This window comes from Dryobates pubescens, chromosome 20 (genome assembly GCF_014839835.1).
Source record: "Dryobates pubescens isolate bDryPub1 chromosome 20, bDryPub1.pri, whole genome shotgun sequence".
NCBI lineage: Eukaryota > Metazoa > Chordata > Aves > Piciformes > Picidae > Dryobates > Dryobates pubescens.
In genome coordinates this window covers 2,373,665-2,384,948 of record NC_071631.1, presented here as the reverse complement: position 1 = coordinate 2,384,948, position 11,284 = coordinate 2,373,665, and the positions used below count along the sequence as shown (strand labels likewise).

General features: G+C 54.0%; 1 protein-coding gene across 1 annotated transcript; it reads left to right on the top strand.

Moving 5' to 3' along the window:
* The first annotated feature begins 488 nt into the window (after positions 1 to 488).
* TMEM39B (transmembrane protein 39B) lies at positions 489 to 9,580 on the top strand. Its single transcript, XM_054170911.1, has 8 exons — positions 489 to 692; positions 2,905 to 3,124; positions 3,388 to 3,471; positions 4,083 to 4,237; positions 5,905 to 6,241; positions 7,291 to 7,478; positions 8,232 to 8,352; positions 9,264 to 9,580. Exons 1-8 carry the CDS (start codon positions 565 to 567, stop codon positions 9,498 to 9,500), a joined length of 1,470 nt encoding a protein of 489 aa, XP_054026886.1. The 5' UTR covers positions 489 to 564; the 3' UTR covers positions 9,501 to 9,580.
* Positions 9,581 to 11,284: the final 1,704 nt, after the last annotated feature.

Genomic DNA, 11,284 nt, shown 5'->3' with positions numbered 1-11,284 from the left:
ACTTTGTGTCCTTTGCAGTGTCCCTTTCAGAGAGCTGTGACTCTTTGATCCCACCACAAAACCAACCAAAAGGGGACCTGGCTAACACCCCTGGTTCAGTGGACCCTTTGGGCAAGATGTTTAGCGTCTCTGTGAGTGTGTCAAACAGGGATCACACCCCAGTGATGCAGGTTAGAGAGTGCCTTGGCTCGGGGGGGAGGCATGGAAAGCTTCTTCCTCCCCCTGTGGAAGCCTGCAGGCCTCCGACTCTCAGCCTCCCGGTGAATTCACAGCACCTTTACAAGCTGCTGCGCGTCCTGGGAGTGCCAGGAGCTAGCTGGGGGCCGCATCTGTCGCTTGTGGCAAGGGCAGGGGATGGAGAGAGGGGAGCTGAGCGAAGCTGCATCCCCCTGCTCGGCGCCGGAGGCCAGCAGCGAGCGAGGGACGGGCGCCGCTCGCCGCGCCGGGGGCAGCAGCTGAGCTGTCCTTCTGCTTGCCTTCCAGTTTTGAAGCCTGAAGAGACAATCAGGCAGTGAAGAGCGGAGAAGCCCCCCGGAGGACCTTCCCTCTGCACCCTCCGTTGGTATGGCAGGGGGCAGGAGGGGCCCAAACCGCACCTCCTACTGCCGCAACCCTCTGTGCGAGCCCGGGGCCGCGGGCGGCTCCAGCCACGCCAGCAGCTCCTCCGTCACCGGCGTGCGCTCCCGCACCAGGTACTGCACCTCCCCGGCCTCAGGCGACCTCCCTGGCCTCACAGCCGCGCAGCTGGGAGGCCACCGCCTCCCCAGCGCCCCCCGGCGGGGGTGGGCAGCATGGCATTGTTCAGCCTAGAAAAGAGAAGGCTCCCAGGGGGACCTCAGAGCTGCTTTCCAGTAGCTGAAGGGAACCTCCAGGAAGGCTGCAGAGAGACTTTTCTTGAAGCACGAGGGGGAATGGTTTGGAGCTGAGGCAGAGCAGGGTTGGACTGGAACTGAGGAAGAAGTTCTTCAGTGTGAGGGTGGTGAGACTCTGGCACAGGCTGCCCAGGGAGGCTGTGGATACCTCCTCCCTGGAGGTGTTCAAGGCCAGCTTGGATGAGGCCCAAGGCTGTGAAGTGCTTTGTCAGACCATGATGGACTTCCAGGGGTGTTCAGAAGCCTTCAGTCCCCATTGAATGGGAAGTAAGGAGAAAGCCAACATTTTCTCAGGAGCCTGATTCTGGAGTTGCTGCTGTTGCATCTCCTGTGCCCTGAGGTTCGTGTCAGCTGAGGTGTTCCTGGGGTGGAGCTTGGCTTGGTCAGCTGTAGGCTGTGGGAGTTTCAGGTTCCAGCTTGGCTGCTTGGTTGCATTTTTGTGGCTGAGGTGGAGAGGAGGGAGGAGAAGCAGAGCACCACCAGCAGTGTGTAAGCAGGAGGTGCCTTGTGAACTCTGCAGAGAAAATGTTAGAGCTGCCTTAGCTGCTTCCAGCCCTAGGCCAAGAAGTTTAGAGGGATGCAGCTATTCAGCAAGTTATTGCAAGGCCACAGGAGGTGTTGCAATCCACCTCACACTCTGTGCAGTCTTTACCATGAGCAGGTAGCAGGTCCACAGCCCAGCTCACCTCTGAGTGCTGCCTCTCTGCAGCTATACCCTTGGATACCAATCACCTGCGAGGCAGCCCAGGCTGGGGACTCCCCAGAGTGCTTCACTCCTGTCAGAGCCTTGTTGCTGCTCTTGGAGGGGCACTCTGAGGCCTTGTGCTCAGAGCAGGAAGGGCTTTGTGGAGGAGCAGAGCAGGAACTCTTTGTTCCTAGAATCCCAGAATGCCAGGTTGGAAGGGACCCCAAGGAGCATCTGCGCCAACCTCTCTAAGGTGATAGTGGAGTTGAAATGAGCTGGCCCAGCACCCTGCCAAGCTGAGTCTTGAAGCTGCCCAGTGGAGGGGAATCCACTGCTTCCCTTGGGAGCTGACTCCAGTCTCTGACTGATCTCAGTGGAAAAGTTGTCAGGGGACAAACTGTCTTCTGCAGTCCAGTGGGGACCTTCCCAGCAGTGCCTCGTCCCCATCACCCCTTGCCTCTTCCATGTGTGTCCAGGAACAGTTTATAGGTGGCTTTATCAACCCTGAGGAGCTGAGTCAGCCCTGTCAGCTTGGGAACGTGGGGACTGCAGAGCAACAGCTCAGGTTCTCAGCCTCTTTCCCCTCACACATGGCTTTGTTTTAGGCTGCCAACCTCCTGTTGATCCCCTGGAGTCCACCCCCGGCTGGAATTCTTTCCTCAGTCACAACTCCCAGACTTTCTTGGTTGGTGGGTTTGTTTCATCTTGGGATTTCCAACAGGAGTTTGGGCTCTGCAGATCCTTTGAAACCCACACCCAGATTCCTCTGAGTGTTGTTATTTTGAGGTGGCAGATCAGGAGAGCTATCATCTCTGGTGTCCATTAATTACCTCCCTTTGCTGAGCTCTCTGGGGTGGTGTTTGTGGTGTGCATGCTCACACAGGAATAAAGCACCTCTGACTAAACTTGTTTTTCCTCCAGAGCTGAATAGAAGTGAAAGCATGAGAAGGGGCTGGTGTTTAATTGCTCTGTGTTTCATGTTCAAGCACTCTTAGAAAGGTAAAGAGCAGCTCAAAGCTTCCAATTAATTAATCGAGCCACCGGTCGCCCCTTGAACAGCAAAAGGGCTTTGGAAGCCGTCTCAACACAGATTTCACAGCAAATCAGCTGGGGCTGGAGATGGCCTGGTTCCAAATATTCCCTTCTCTGAGTAAATTCCTTGCTCACACCTGCCTGGAGCAGGCCTGGACAGCTTCAGGGTGCTGGCACTTCTGGCGTGGGGCAGCCGTGGACCCGCGACAGTCCGAATCAGACCATCGTCTCGTAGGGTCGGAGGCTGTGTGCTGGAGGAGAAGGCTGTGCCCATCTCAGGGAAGTGACTGGTGGGCCTTTGTTTTTCCTCCCCAGGAGTGGCTCAGGTACAGGCCTTTCCAGCCCACCCTTGGCAGCTCAGACAGTGGTTCCCCTGCGCCACTGCAAGATCCCAGAGCTGCCTGTGGAGCGGAGCGTGCTGTTCGAGCTCCAGCTCTTCTTCTGTCATCTCGTGGCTCTCTTCGTCCACTACATCAACATCTACAAAACAGTGTGGTGGTACCCACCCTCCCACCCACCTTCACACACCTCACTGGTAAGCACTGCTGCCTGCTGATGTTCACAGGCTGCCTCTTGGATCCTGCAGACCTTAAGTTGTCTCTGTAGGTGTTTGGTGCCGACAGCGAGCGGCTTCGGCCGCCCTGCGGGGTCGCTCTGTCGGGAGGTTTGCAGCCCTGCCTGTCTGCTTGGCATTCTCTTTCTGGTCCTGGAAGAAAAAGTCCAGGGAGAGGAGAGTGAACCTGAGGGTGTCTCAGCTGCCTGATGGCAAGTGGAATCCTTTTGGTTTTGTCACCACAGAACTTTCACCTTATTGACTTCAACGTGCTGACAGTGACAACCATCGTCCTGGCACGCCGGCTGATCGGCGCTGTTGTGAAGGAGGTAAAGTCCCCAGGCAGATCATCTCAGAAGGTTCTTTCCTCTCAGGTGAAATGCAAAGCTCTGTGTCCCTGTGGCATTTCCAAACTTCTGCCCTTTGCTAAAGAGCTTCCTGTCGTGTCCAAGGCAGAAACCAAGGCAGAGAAGAGCAATGAGTGCCTCAAAGGGTTGCTCGTGGTTCTCTCTGTCCTTCTGTGGTTGTTTCTGAGTTACTGTCTCAGCTAGACAGGGCCAATCCTGCTTTCCTCCTCGTGGAGAGCAGCATTTGGCTCTTCTTCTGGCTGCTGCCGTGAGGAACCAGCGGGGTTTGCTTTCAGCTGCCTGCAGCTGGTGAGGGAGGTCCAGGAGAGTGGGCTGGTCACACCCACAAACCAGCAGGCCTTACCAAGAGACCCTGAGAGCTGTCCTCATTCCACCTTCAGGACTGAGGCCCCGTGGTTGGAGAGTCCTCAGTCTCCCCTTGCTGGCAGAGCCAAGCAGAGCCTTTTGCTCGCTCTTCCTCCATGCGTGCGAAGCTGAGGGTACAGCCAGGGTGCTGCTCGTTCACCCTTTGCTTCCTGCAGGGAGGGTGGCTCAGCCTGTCCCCTGCCCAGCTCGCTCTTCTCTCCCCACAGGCTTCCCAGAGTGGCAAAGTCTCCCTGCCACGCTCCATCTTCCTGGTGGTGACTCGGTTCGCGGTGCTCACCGGCACGGGCTGGAGCCTCTGCCGCTCCGTAATCCACCTCTGCAGAACCTACTCCTTCCTCAACCTCCTCTTCCTCTGTTACCCGTAAGTAGCCCAGGAGGACAGGCTGAGAGAGCTGGGCTTGCTCAGCCTGGAGAAGAGAAGGCTCCAGGGAGCCCTTAGAGCTGCATTTCAGTATCTGAAACCTACAGGAAGGCTGGGGAGGGGCTGTGCAGAAGGGCCTGCGGGGATAGGATGAGGAGCAGTGGTTTGAAACTCGAGCAGGGGAGATGTAGGCTGGACACCAGGAGGAAGTTCTGCAGAATGAGGCTGGGGAGACACTGGAACAGGTTGCCCAGGCTTGGGGTTAAGGCTCCATCCCTGCAGACATTCAAGGTCAGACTTGATCTGGCCCTGGGCAGCCTGATCTAGTTGGAGATGTCCCTGCTGCCTGCAGGGGGGCGGTTGGACAAGATGCCCTTGGAGGGTCCCTCCCAGCCTGATGCACTCTGTGGCTCTCCTCTGTCACTTGGGTGTGATTTCCAGTGTTGCTTCCATGGGTGTTGCTCAGCTGAAATGAAGCCTGAGAGTAAATAAAAACTCAGCCACCTGGTAACAGAACTTCAGCCACCTGGTAACAGAACTTCAGCCACCTGGTAACCTCTTCTCCTCTTGCTGTGTCCCATTTCTTCCTGGTGGCAGGGCAGAACTGTAGCATTTACCCACAGCTCAGCTGTAATGCCAGCACTAGTGATTAGATTGCTCTGACAAGGGTTGTCTGCTGTTGCCATGGGGTTTAAAGAACCCCTGCCCTCTGTTTGCCTGAATTCTTGGGTGCCTCTGCCAGGTGGAGTGCCTCAAACAGCTTCCCTCCTTCATGCTGAATAACAGCAGCTCTGTCTCCAGTGAAGTGGGAGCAGCTCCCTTCTCTCTGGTAGATGCAGGAGGAAGCATCTCATCATTCATGAGGAATCTCACTTCTTTCAAGGAACAAATGACAGGACAAGAGGAGGTGACCTCAGGTTGCCCCAGGGGAGGTTTAGGTTGGACATGAGGAACAATTTCTTCCTCAAAACAGCTTCCCAGGGCAGTGGTGGAGTCTCCATCCCTGAAGGGATTTAAAAGCTGTGGAGATGTGGTGCTGAGGGCCATGGTTTAGTGGTGCCCTGGCAGTGCTGGGTTCATGGTCAGGACTCCATGATCTGAAAGGTCTCTTCCAGCCAAAACAAATCCATGATGCTGTGGGTAAAGATCTGAGGCTTGGTGCTTGCATTTGAGGTCAGGTGGAGGAATCTCTTCCCTGGAGCTGACACAGCCCCTGGATGCTGTTCAGGAGGGAGATGTGATGCCAGCAGTGATGGAGAAGAGGAGGCTCAGGGGAGACCTTATTGCTGCCTACAACTACCTGAAAGGAGGTGGTAGCCAGGTGGGGGTTGGTCTCTTCTCCCAGGCAAAGAGCACCAGAACAAGAGGACACAGTCTCAAGCTGTGCCAGGGGCAGTTTAGGCTGGAGGTGAGGAGAAAGTTCTTCCCAGCAAGAGAGATTGGCCATTGGGATGTGCTGCCCAGGGAGGTGGTGGAGTCCCCACCCCTGGAGGTGTTCACAAAAGGCTTGGATGTGGCCCTTGGAGCCACATGGTTTGGTTGTCAGGAGGTGCTGGGTGATAGGTCACAGGTTGGACTTGATGATCTGTGAGGTCTTTTCCAGCCTGGTTGATTGTGTGGTTCTATGATGAGAGGCAGCAGCCCCCCCTGTGCTCTCCCTGCTCCAGGTTTGGGATGTACATTCCCTTCCTCCAGCTCAACTGTGACTTCAGGAAGGCAGGCCTCTTCTCCCAGGTGGCCAACATCGGGCCCAGAGAGACCAGTGAGGTCAGCTCCAGGGGCAGGGACTACCTGAGTGTCCTGAAGGAGACCTGGAAGCAGCACACCAGGCAGATGTACGGCATGGAGGCCATGCCCACCCACGCCTGCTGCCTCTCCCCCGACCTCATCCGCAACGAGGTGGAGTACCTGAAGATGGACTTCAACTGGAGGATGAAGGAGGTGCTGGTCAGCTCCATGCTCAGTGCCTACTACGTGGCCTTTGTGCCAGTCTGGTTTGTGAAGGTGAGCAAAGGGCCCCCCCTGCCTGTGCAGGCACTCTGCCTCCAGAGGGGAGGCAGCTGGGGAGGGTGGGGAGGAGGTGGGTGTTGGGGGCTGGAGAACATCTGGGTCTAGCTTCTCAGCTGGAGCGTGGGAGAGGGGCAGCCAGGGGGCTGTGTGCACAGGCAGCTGGACCAAACCTGGGCACAGAGGCCTTGTGACAAGAGAGAAGCAAAACCATCAGAGTTTAACTTTGCTTAAACTCCAGACAGCAGAGGACAGCATTGTCCTCGTGGTGCACAGCAATAGGACAAGGAACACTGGACACAGACTTGAACATAGAAGGTTTCACCTCAACAAGAGGAGAAACTTCTTTACAGTGAGGGTGAGAGAGCACTGGAGCAGGCTGCCCAGGGGGGTTGTGGAGTCTCCTTCTCTGGAGACATTCCTGGGTGGACTACCCTGGGTGCTCCTGCTTTGGCAGGGGGGTTGGACTGGATGGTCTCTGGAGGTCCTTTCCAACCTCTCACATTCTGTGAGTCTGCCTGTCATGAGAGTGTGAGTCCTTCCTGCCACCCAGGGAAGCTAGAAGGGCTGCAGGCTGACCAGTCCTTCTGACACTGACCTTCTGTGAGGACAGAGCTCCAGGGGAAGGAGATTGGCTTTAAGAAGGGAGGCACTGTGGAGGAGGAGGAGGAGGATGAGCCTTAGAGGATTCTTCCCTGGTTTAAGTTCTTGGGTTGTTGTAGAGTGAGGGAAATGCCTTGGAGTGAGTCTGTCAGACCTCAGGGATGAGCCCAAGTGCCCTTCCCTGAGGAGCTGGTGCCACCAGCTGAGCTAGGGGAGCATCAGGAGCTACCTCACTCTTCCTGGTGCTGGATGGTGCTGGCAGAACTGTTTTGCTCTGGCATGTTCAGGGGTTGCACAGCAGCCACCTTAGGTGGGTGCTGCTTTTCCAAGGCTGGGGGGGAACAGCTTCATGGAAAGCCCTCATTGTACCTGCCTGAGTGCTTTGTGTTTTGGTGGCTTTGTTAGGTGGCACTGTCCCAAAGTTCCTCTTGCCCCCCTCACAGAACACTCAGTACTACGACAAGCGCTGGTCCTGCGAGCTCTTCCTGCTGGTCTCCATCAGCACCTCAGTGATCCTGATGCAGTACCTGCTCCCTGCACGCTACTGTGACCTGCTCCACAAAGCTGCAGCACACCTGGGCTGCTGGCAGAAGGTGGACCCAGCCCTCTGCTCCAACGTGCTGCAGCATCAGTAAGGACCTTCCTCCTGGGGCTGGGGCTGGGGCGTTCTCTTGGCTGGCACAAGCAGATGGGGAGCTCAGCGTGCCAGGCAGCTCTCCTTCTTGCTGAAGCAAACAACCCTGCTGCACCAAAAGGGTTGGCACAGGCTGCCCAGGGCAGTGCTGGAGCTCCCCATCCCTGGAGGGGTTTGAAAGCTGTGTAGATGTGGTGCTGAGGGACCTGTGTTAGTGGTTGGGCACAGCAATCTGGAAAGGACTGTGGCTGGAAAAGTCCTTCAAGACCATCAAGCCCAACCATTCTGTAACTCCCCCAGGGCCATGCTACACCATATCCTTGAGCACCCATATCTGGATGGCTTTGAAACACCTCCAGGGATGGGGATTCAGCCACTTCCCTGGGCAGCCTGGGCCAGGCTTTGAGAGCCCTTTTGCTCCAGAAGTTTCTCCTTCCAACCTAAACAATGCCATGATTCTAAGGGAAAGACAAATGAAAGCAGAGCTGTTGGCCAACACATCTGACAGCTTCCAGGCCCTACCTGAGGCCAGCAGCTCTGACTTTTGGCAGCACACCTGCTGCTGCTGCTGGCCACAGGTAACTGCCATTGGTCACCTTCATTTGTCACTGCCTCGATGGACCCCGGCGAACCGCAGCAGCTCCCTGCTGCAGGAGCAGCTGGGACGTTGTCCTGGGCGGTGGGGGGAGGTCAGCAGAGTCCTCATCAGCCCTGGGTGGGTTAGAAATGAGCTCTGCTTGTTTGCCACAGGTGGACAGAGGAGTGCATGTGGCCTCAGGGAGTGCTGGTGAAGCACAGCAAGAACGTCTACAAAGCCGTGGGGCACTACAACGTGGCGGTGCCCTCCGACGTCTCGCACTTCCGCTTCCACGTAAGAGCTCTTCTCCTCCCCGGCCACCAAGGGCTAGCACCTCAGCAGGGTCCCTCTCCTCTTGGCCCCAACACCTCAGGGCTGCCCAAGCTGGCTCTGAGCAGGAGAGGTTCCCCCAGGGTGTGGAATGAGCAGGGGTTGGGGCGGCGTCGCGTTCACCCTGCGTCTCCCGTCAGCGACTGGCCCCTGCCACCCAGGGCTCTGTCCTGAGGCATTCCCAGGTAGATGTTGTGCCTCCAGAGGGAATCCCAGAGGAATCCTCATCAGCCTCTGCTCACACATCCTGTCCAAGACACAGCCCAAAGGGGCTGACCTCACTCAGTGCCTCGTTCCAGCCTATCAGCAGTAGTGTGACCAGCAGGAGCAGGGCAGGGATAGTCCCCCCCTGTATTCACCACTGCTGAGGCCACACCTTGAGTCCTGGGTTCAGTTTTGGGCCCCTCACTCCAAGGACATTGAGGGGCTGGAGAGGGTCCAGAGAAGGGCAGAACAGCTGGGGAAGGGTCTGGAGAACAGGGCTGGGGAGGAGCAGCTGAGGGAGCTGGGGGTGTTCAGCCTGGAGAAAAGGAAGCTAAGGGGAGACCTCATTGCTCTCTGCAGCTCCCTGAGAGGAGGCTGGAGCCAGGTGGAGGCTGGGCTCTGCTCCCAAGGATCAAGTGACAAGATGAGAGGACATGGCTTCAGGCTGCACCAGAATAGGTTTAGGTTGGGCATTGGAAGAAACTTCTGCACTAAAAGGGTTGCCAGAGCCTGGCCCAGGCTGCCCAGGGGGGTGGCTGAATCCCCATCCCTGGAGGGGTTTGGAAGAGGCAGAGCTGTGGTGCTGGGGGCCGTGGCTGGAGCGGGTGGCCCCAAAGGGCTCTGCCAGCCAAACCCCTGCCGCCGCTCTCCGACTCTGCCCTCTCCTCCAGTTCTTTTTCAGCAAACCTCTGCGAATCCTCAACATCCTGATCCTGCTGGAGGGGGCTGTCATCTTCTACCAGCTTTACTCCCTGATCTCCTCTGAGAAGTGGCACCAGACCATCTCCCTGGCTCTGATCCTCTTCAGCAATTACTACGCCTTCTTCAAGCTGCTGCGGGACCGGCTGGTGCTGGGCAAAGCCTACTCCTACTCCGCCAGCAGGGACTCAGAGCAGAAGTTAAACTGAAACAGTTGCACTGATCCTGGGGCTTAGTACAGAGCAAACACGAACAAGAAACCCTCAGAGCTTTGTATTTTTGTTACCACTGCTTTGGTTGGTTGGTTGGTTGGTTGTTTTGGTTGGGGTTGGGTTGGGGTTGGGTTTGATTCAGTTGGGTTTGGGTTCGGGTTTGATTCAGTTGGGTTTGGGTTTGATTCAGTTGGGTTTGGGTTTGGGTTTGATTCAGTTGGGTTTGGGTTTGATTCAGTTGGGTTTGGGTTTGATTTAGTTGGGTTTGGGTTTGATTTAGTTGGGTTTGGGTTTGATTCAGTTGGGTTTGGGTTTGATTCAGTTGGGTTTGGGTTTGGGTTTGATTCAGTTGGGTTTGGGTTTGATTCAGTTGGGTTTGGGTTTGATTTAGTTGGGTTTGGGTTTGATTTAGTTGGGTTTGGGTTTGATTCAGTTGGGTTTGGGTTCGGTTTTGATTCAGTTGGGTTTGGGTTTGATTTAGTTGGGTTTGGGTTTGGGTTTGATTCAGTTGGGCTTGGTTTGGGGTTTATTTTGTTTTCTATTCAGTTGGGTTTGGGTTTGTTTGGGTTTTTTACTCAGTTTTGGGTTATTTTGGTTTTCATTCAGTTGGTTTTGGTTTTTACTCAGTTGGGTTTGGGTTTGTTTGGGGTTTTATTCAGTTGGGTTTGGGTTTGTTTTGTTTCTTGTTCAGTTGGTTTGGTTTTGGGTTTTATTCAGTTGGGTTTGGGTTTGTTTTGTTTCTTGTTCAGTTGGTTTGGTTTTGGGTTTTATTCAGTTGGGTTTGGGTTTGGTTTGGGTTTTATTCAGTTGGGTTTGGTTTGGTTTTGTTCTTATTCAGTTGATTTGGTTTTGGTTTTTATTTAGTTGGGTTTGGGTTTATTTTGGGTTTTATTCAGTTGGGTTTGGTTTCTTATTCAGATGGGTTTGGTTTTGTTTTGGCTTTTATTCAGTTGGCTTTGGTTTGGTTTTGGGTTTCAGTTGGTTTTGATTTTGGTTTTGGTTTGTTTCTTAGTTGGTTTTGGTTTGGTTTTGTTCTTATTCAGTTGCTTTGGTTTGGGTTTTTATTTAGTTGGTTTGGGGTTTATTTTGGGTTTTATTCAGTTGGTTTGGGGGTTTATTCAGTTGGTTTTGGTTTGATTTTGTTTCTTACTCAGTTGGTTTTAGGTTTGGTTTGGTTTTTATTCAGTTGGTTTGGTTTGGGTTTGGGTTTTACTTAGTTGGTTTGGGGGTTTATTTTGGGTTTTATTCAGTTGGCTTTGGTTTGATTTTGTTTCTTAGTTGGTTTGGGGTTTGTTTTGTTTCTTATTCAGTTGGTTTGGTTTGGGTTTGGTTTTTATTTAGTTGGTTTGGGGGTTTATTTTGGGTTTTATTCAGTTGGGTTTGGTTTGGTTTGGTTTTTCAGTTGGGTTGGGTTTGTTTTGTGTCTTATTCAGTTGGGTTGGGTTTGGTTTGGTTTCTTATTCAGTTGGTTTTGGTTTGGTTTCTTATTCAGTTGGGTTTGGGTTGGGTTTTATTCAGTTGGGTTTGGTTTGGGTTTTATTCAGTTGGGTTTGGGTTGGGTTTTATTCAGTTGGGTTTGGTTTGGGTTTTATTCAGTTGGGTTTGGGTTTGGGTTTTATTCATTTGAGTTTGGGTTTGGGTTTTATTCAGTTGGGTTTGGTTTGGGTTTTTATTCAGTTGGGTTTGGTTTGGGTTTTATTCAGTTGGGTTTGGGGTTGGTTTTTATTCAGTTGGGTTTGCTTTGGGTTTTTATTCAGTTGGGTTTGGTTTGGGTTTTATTC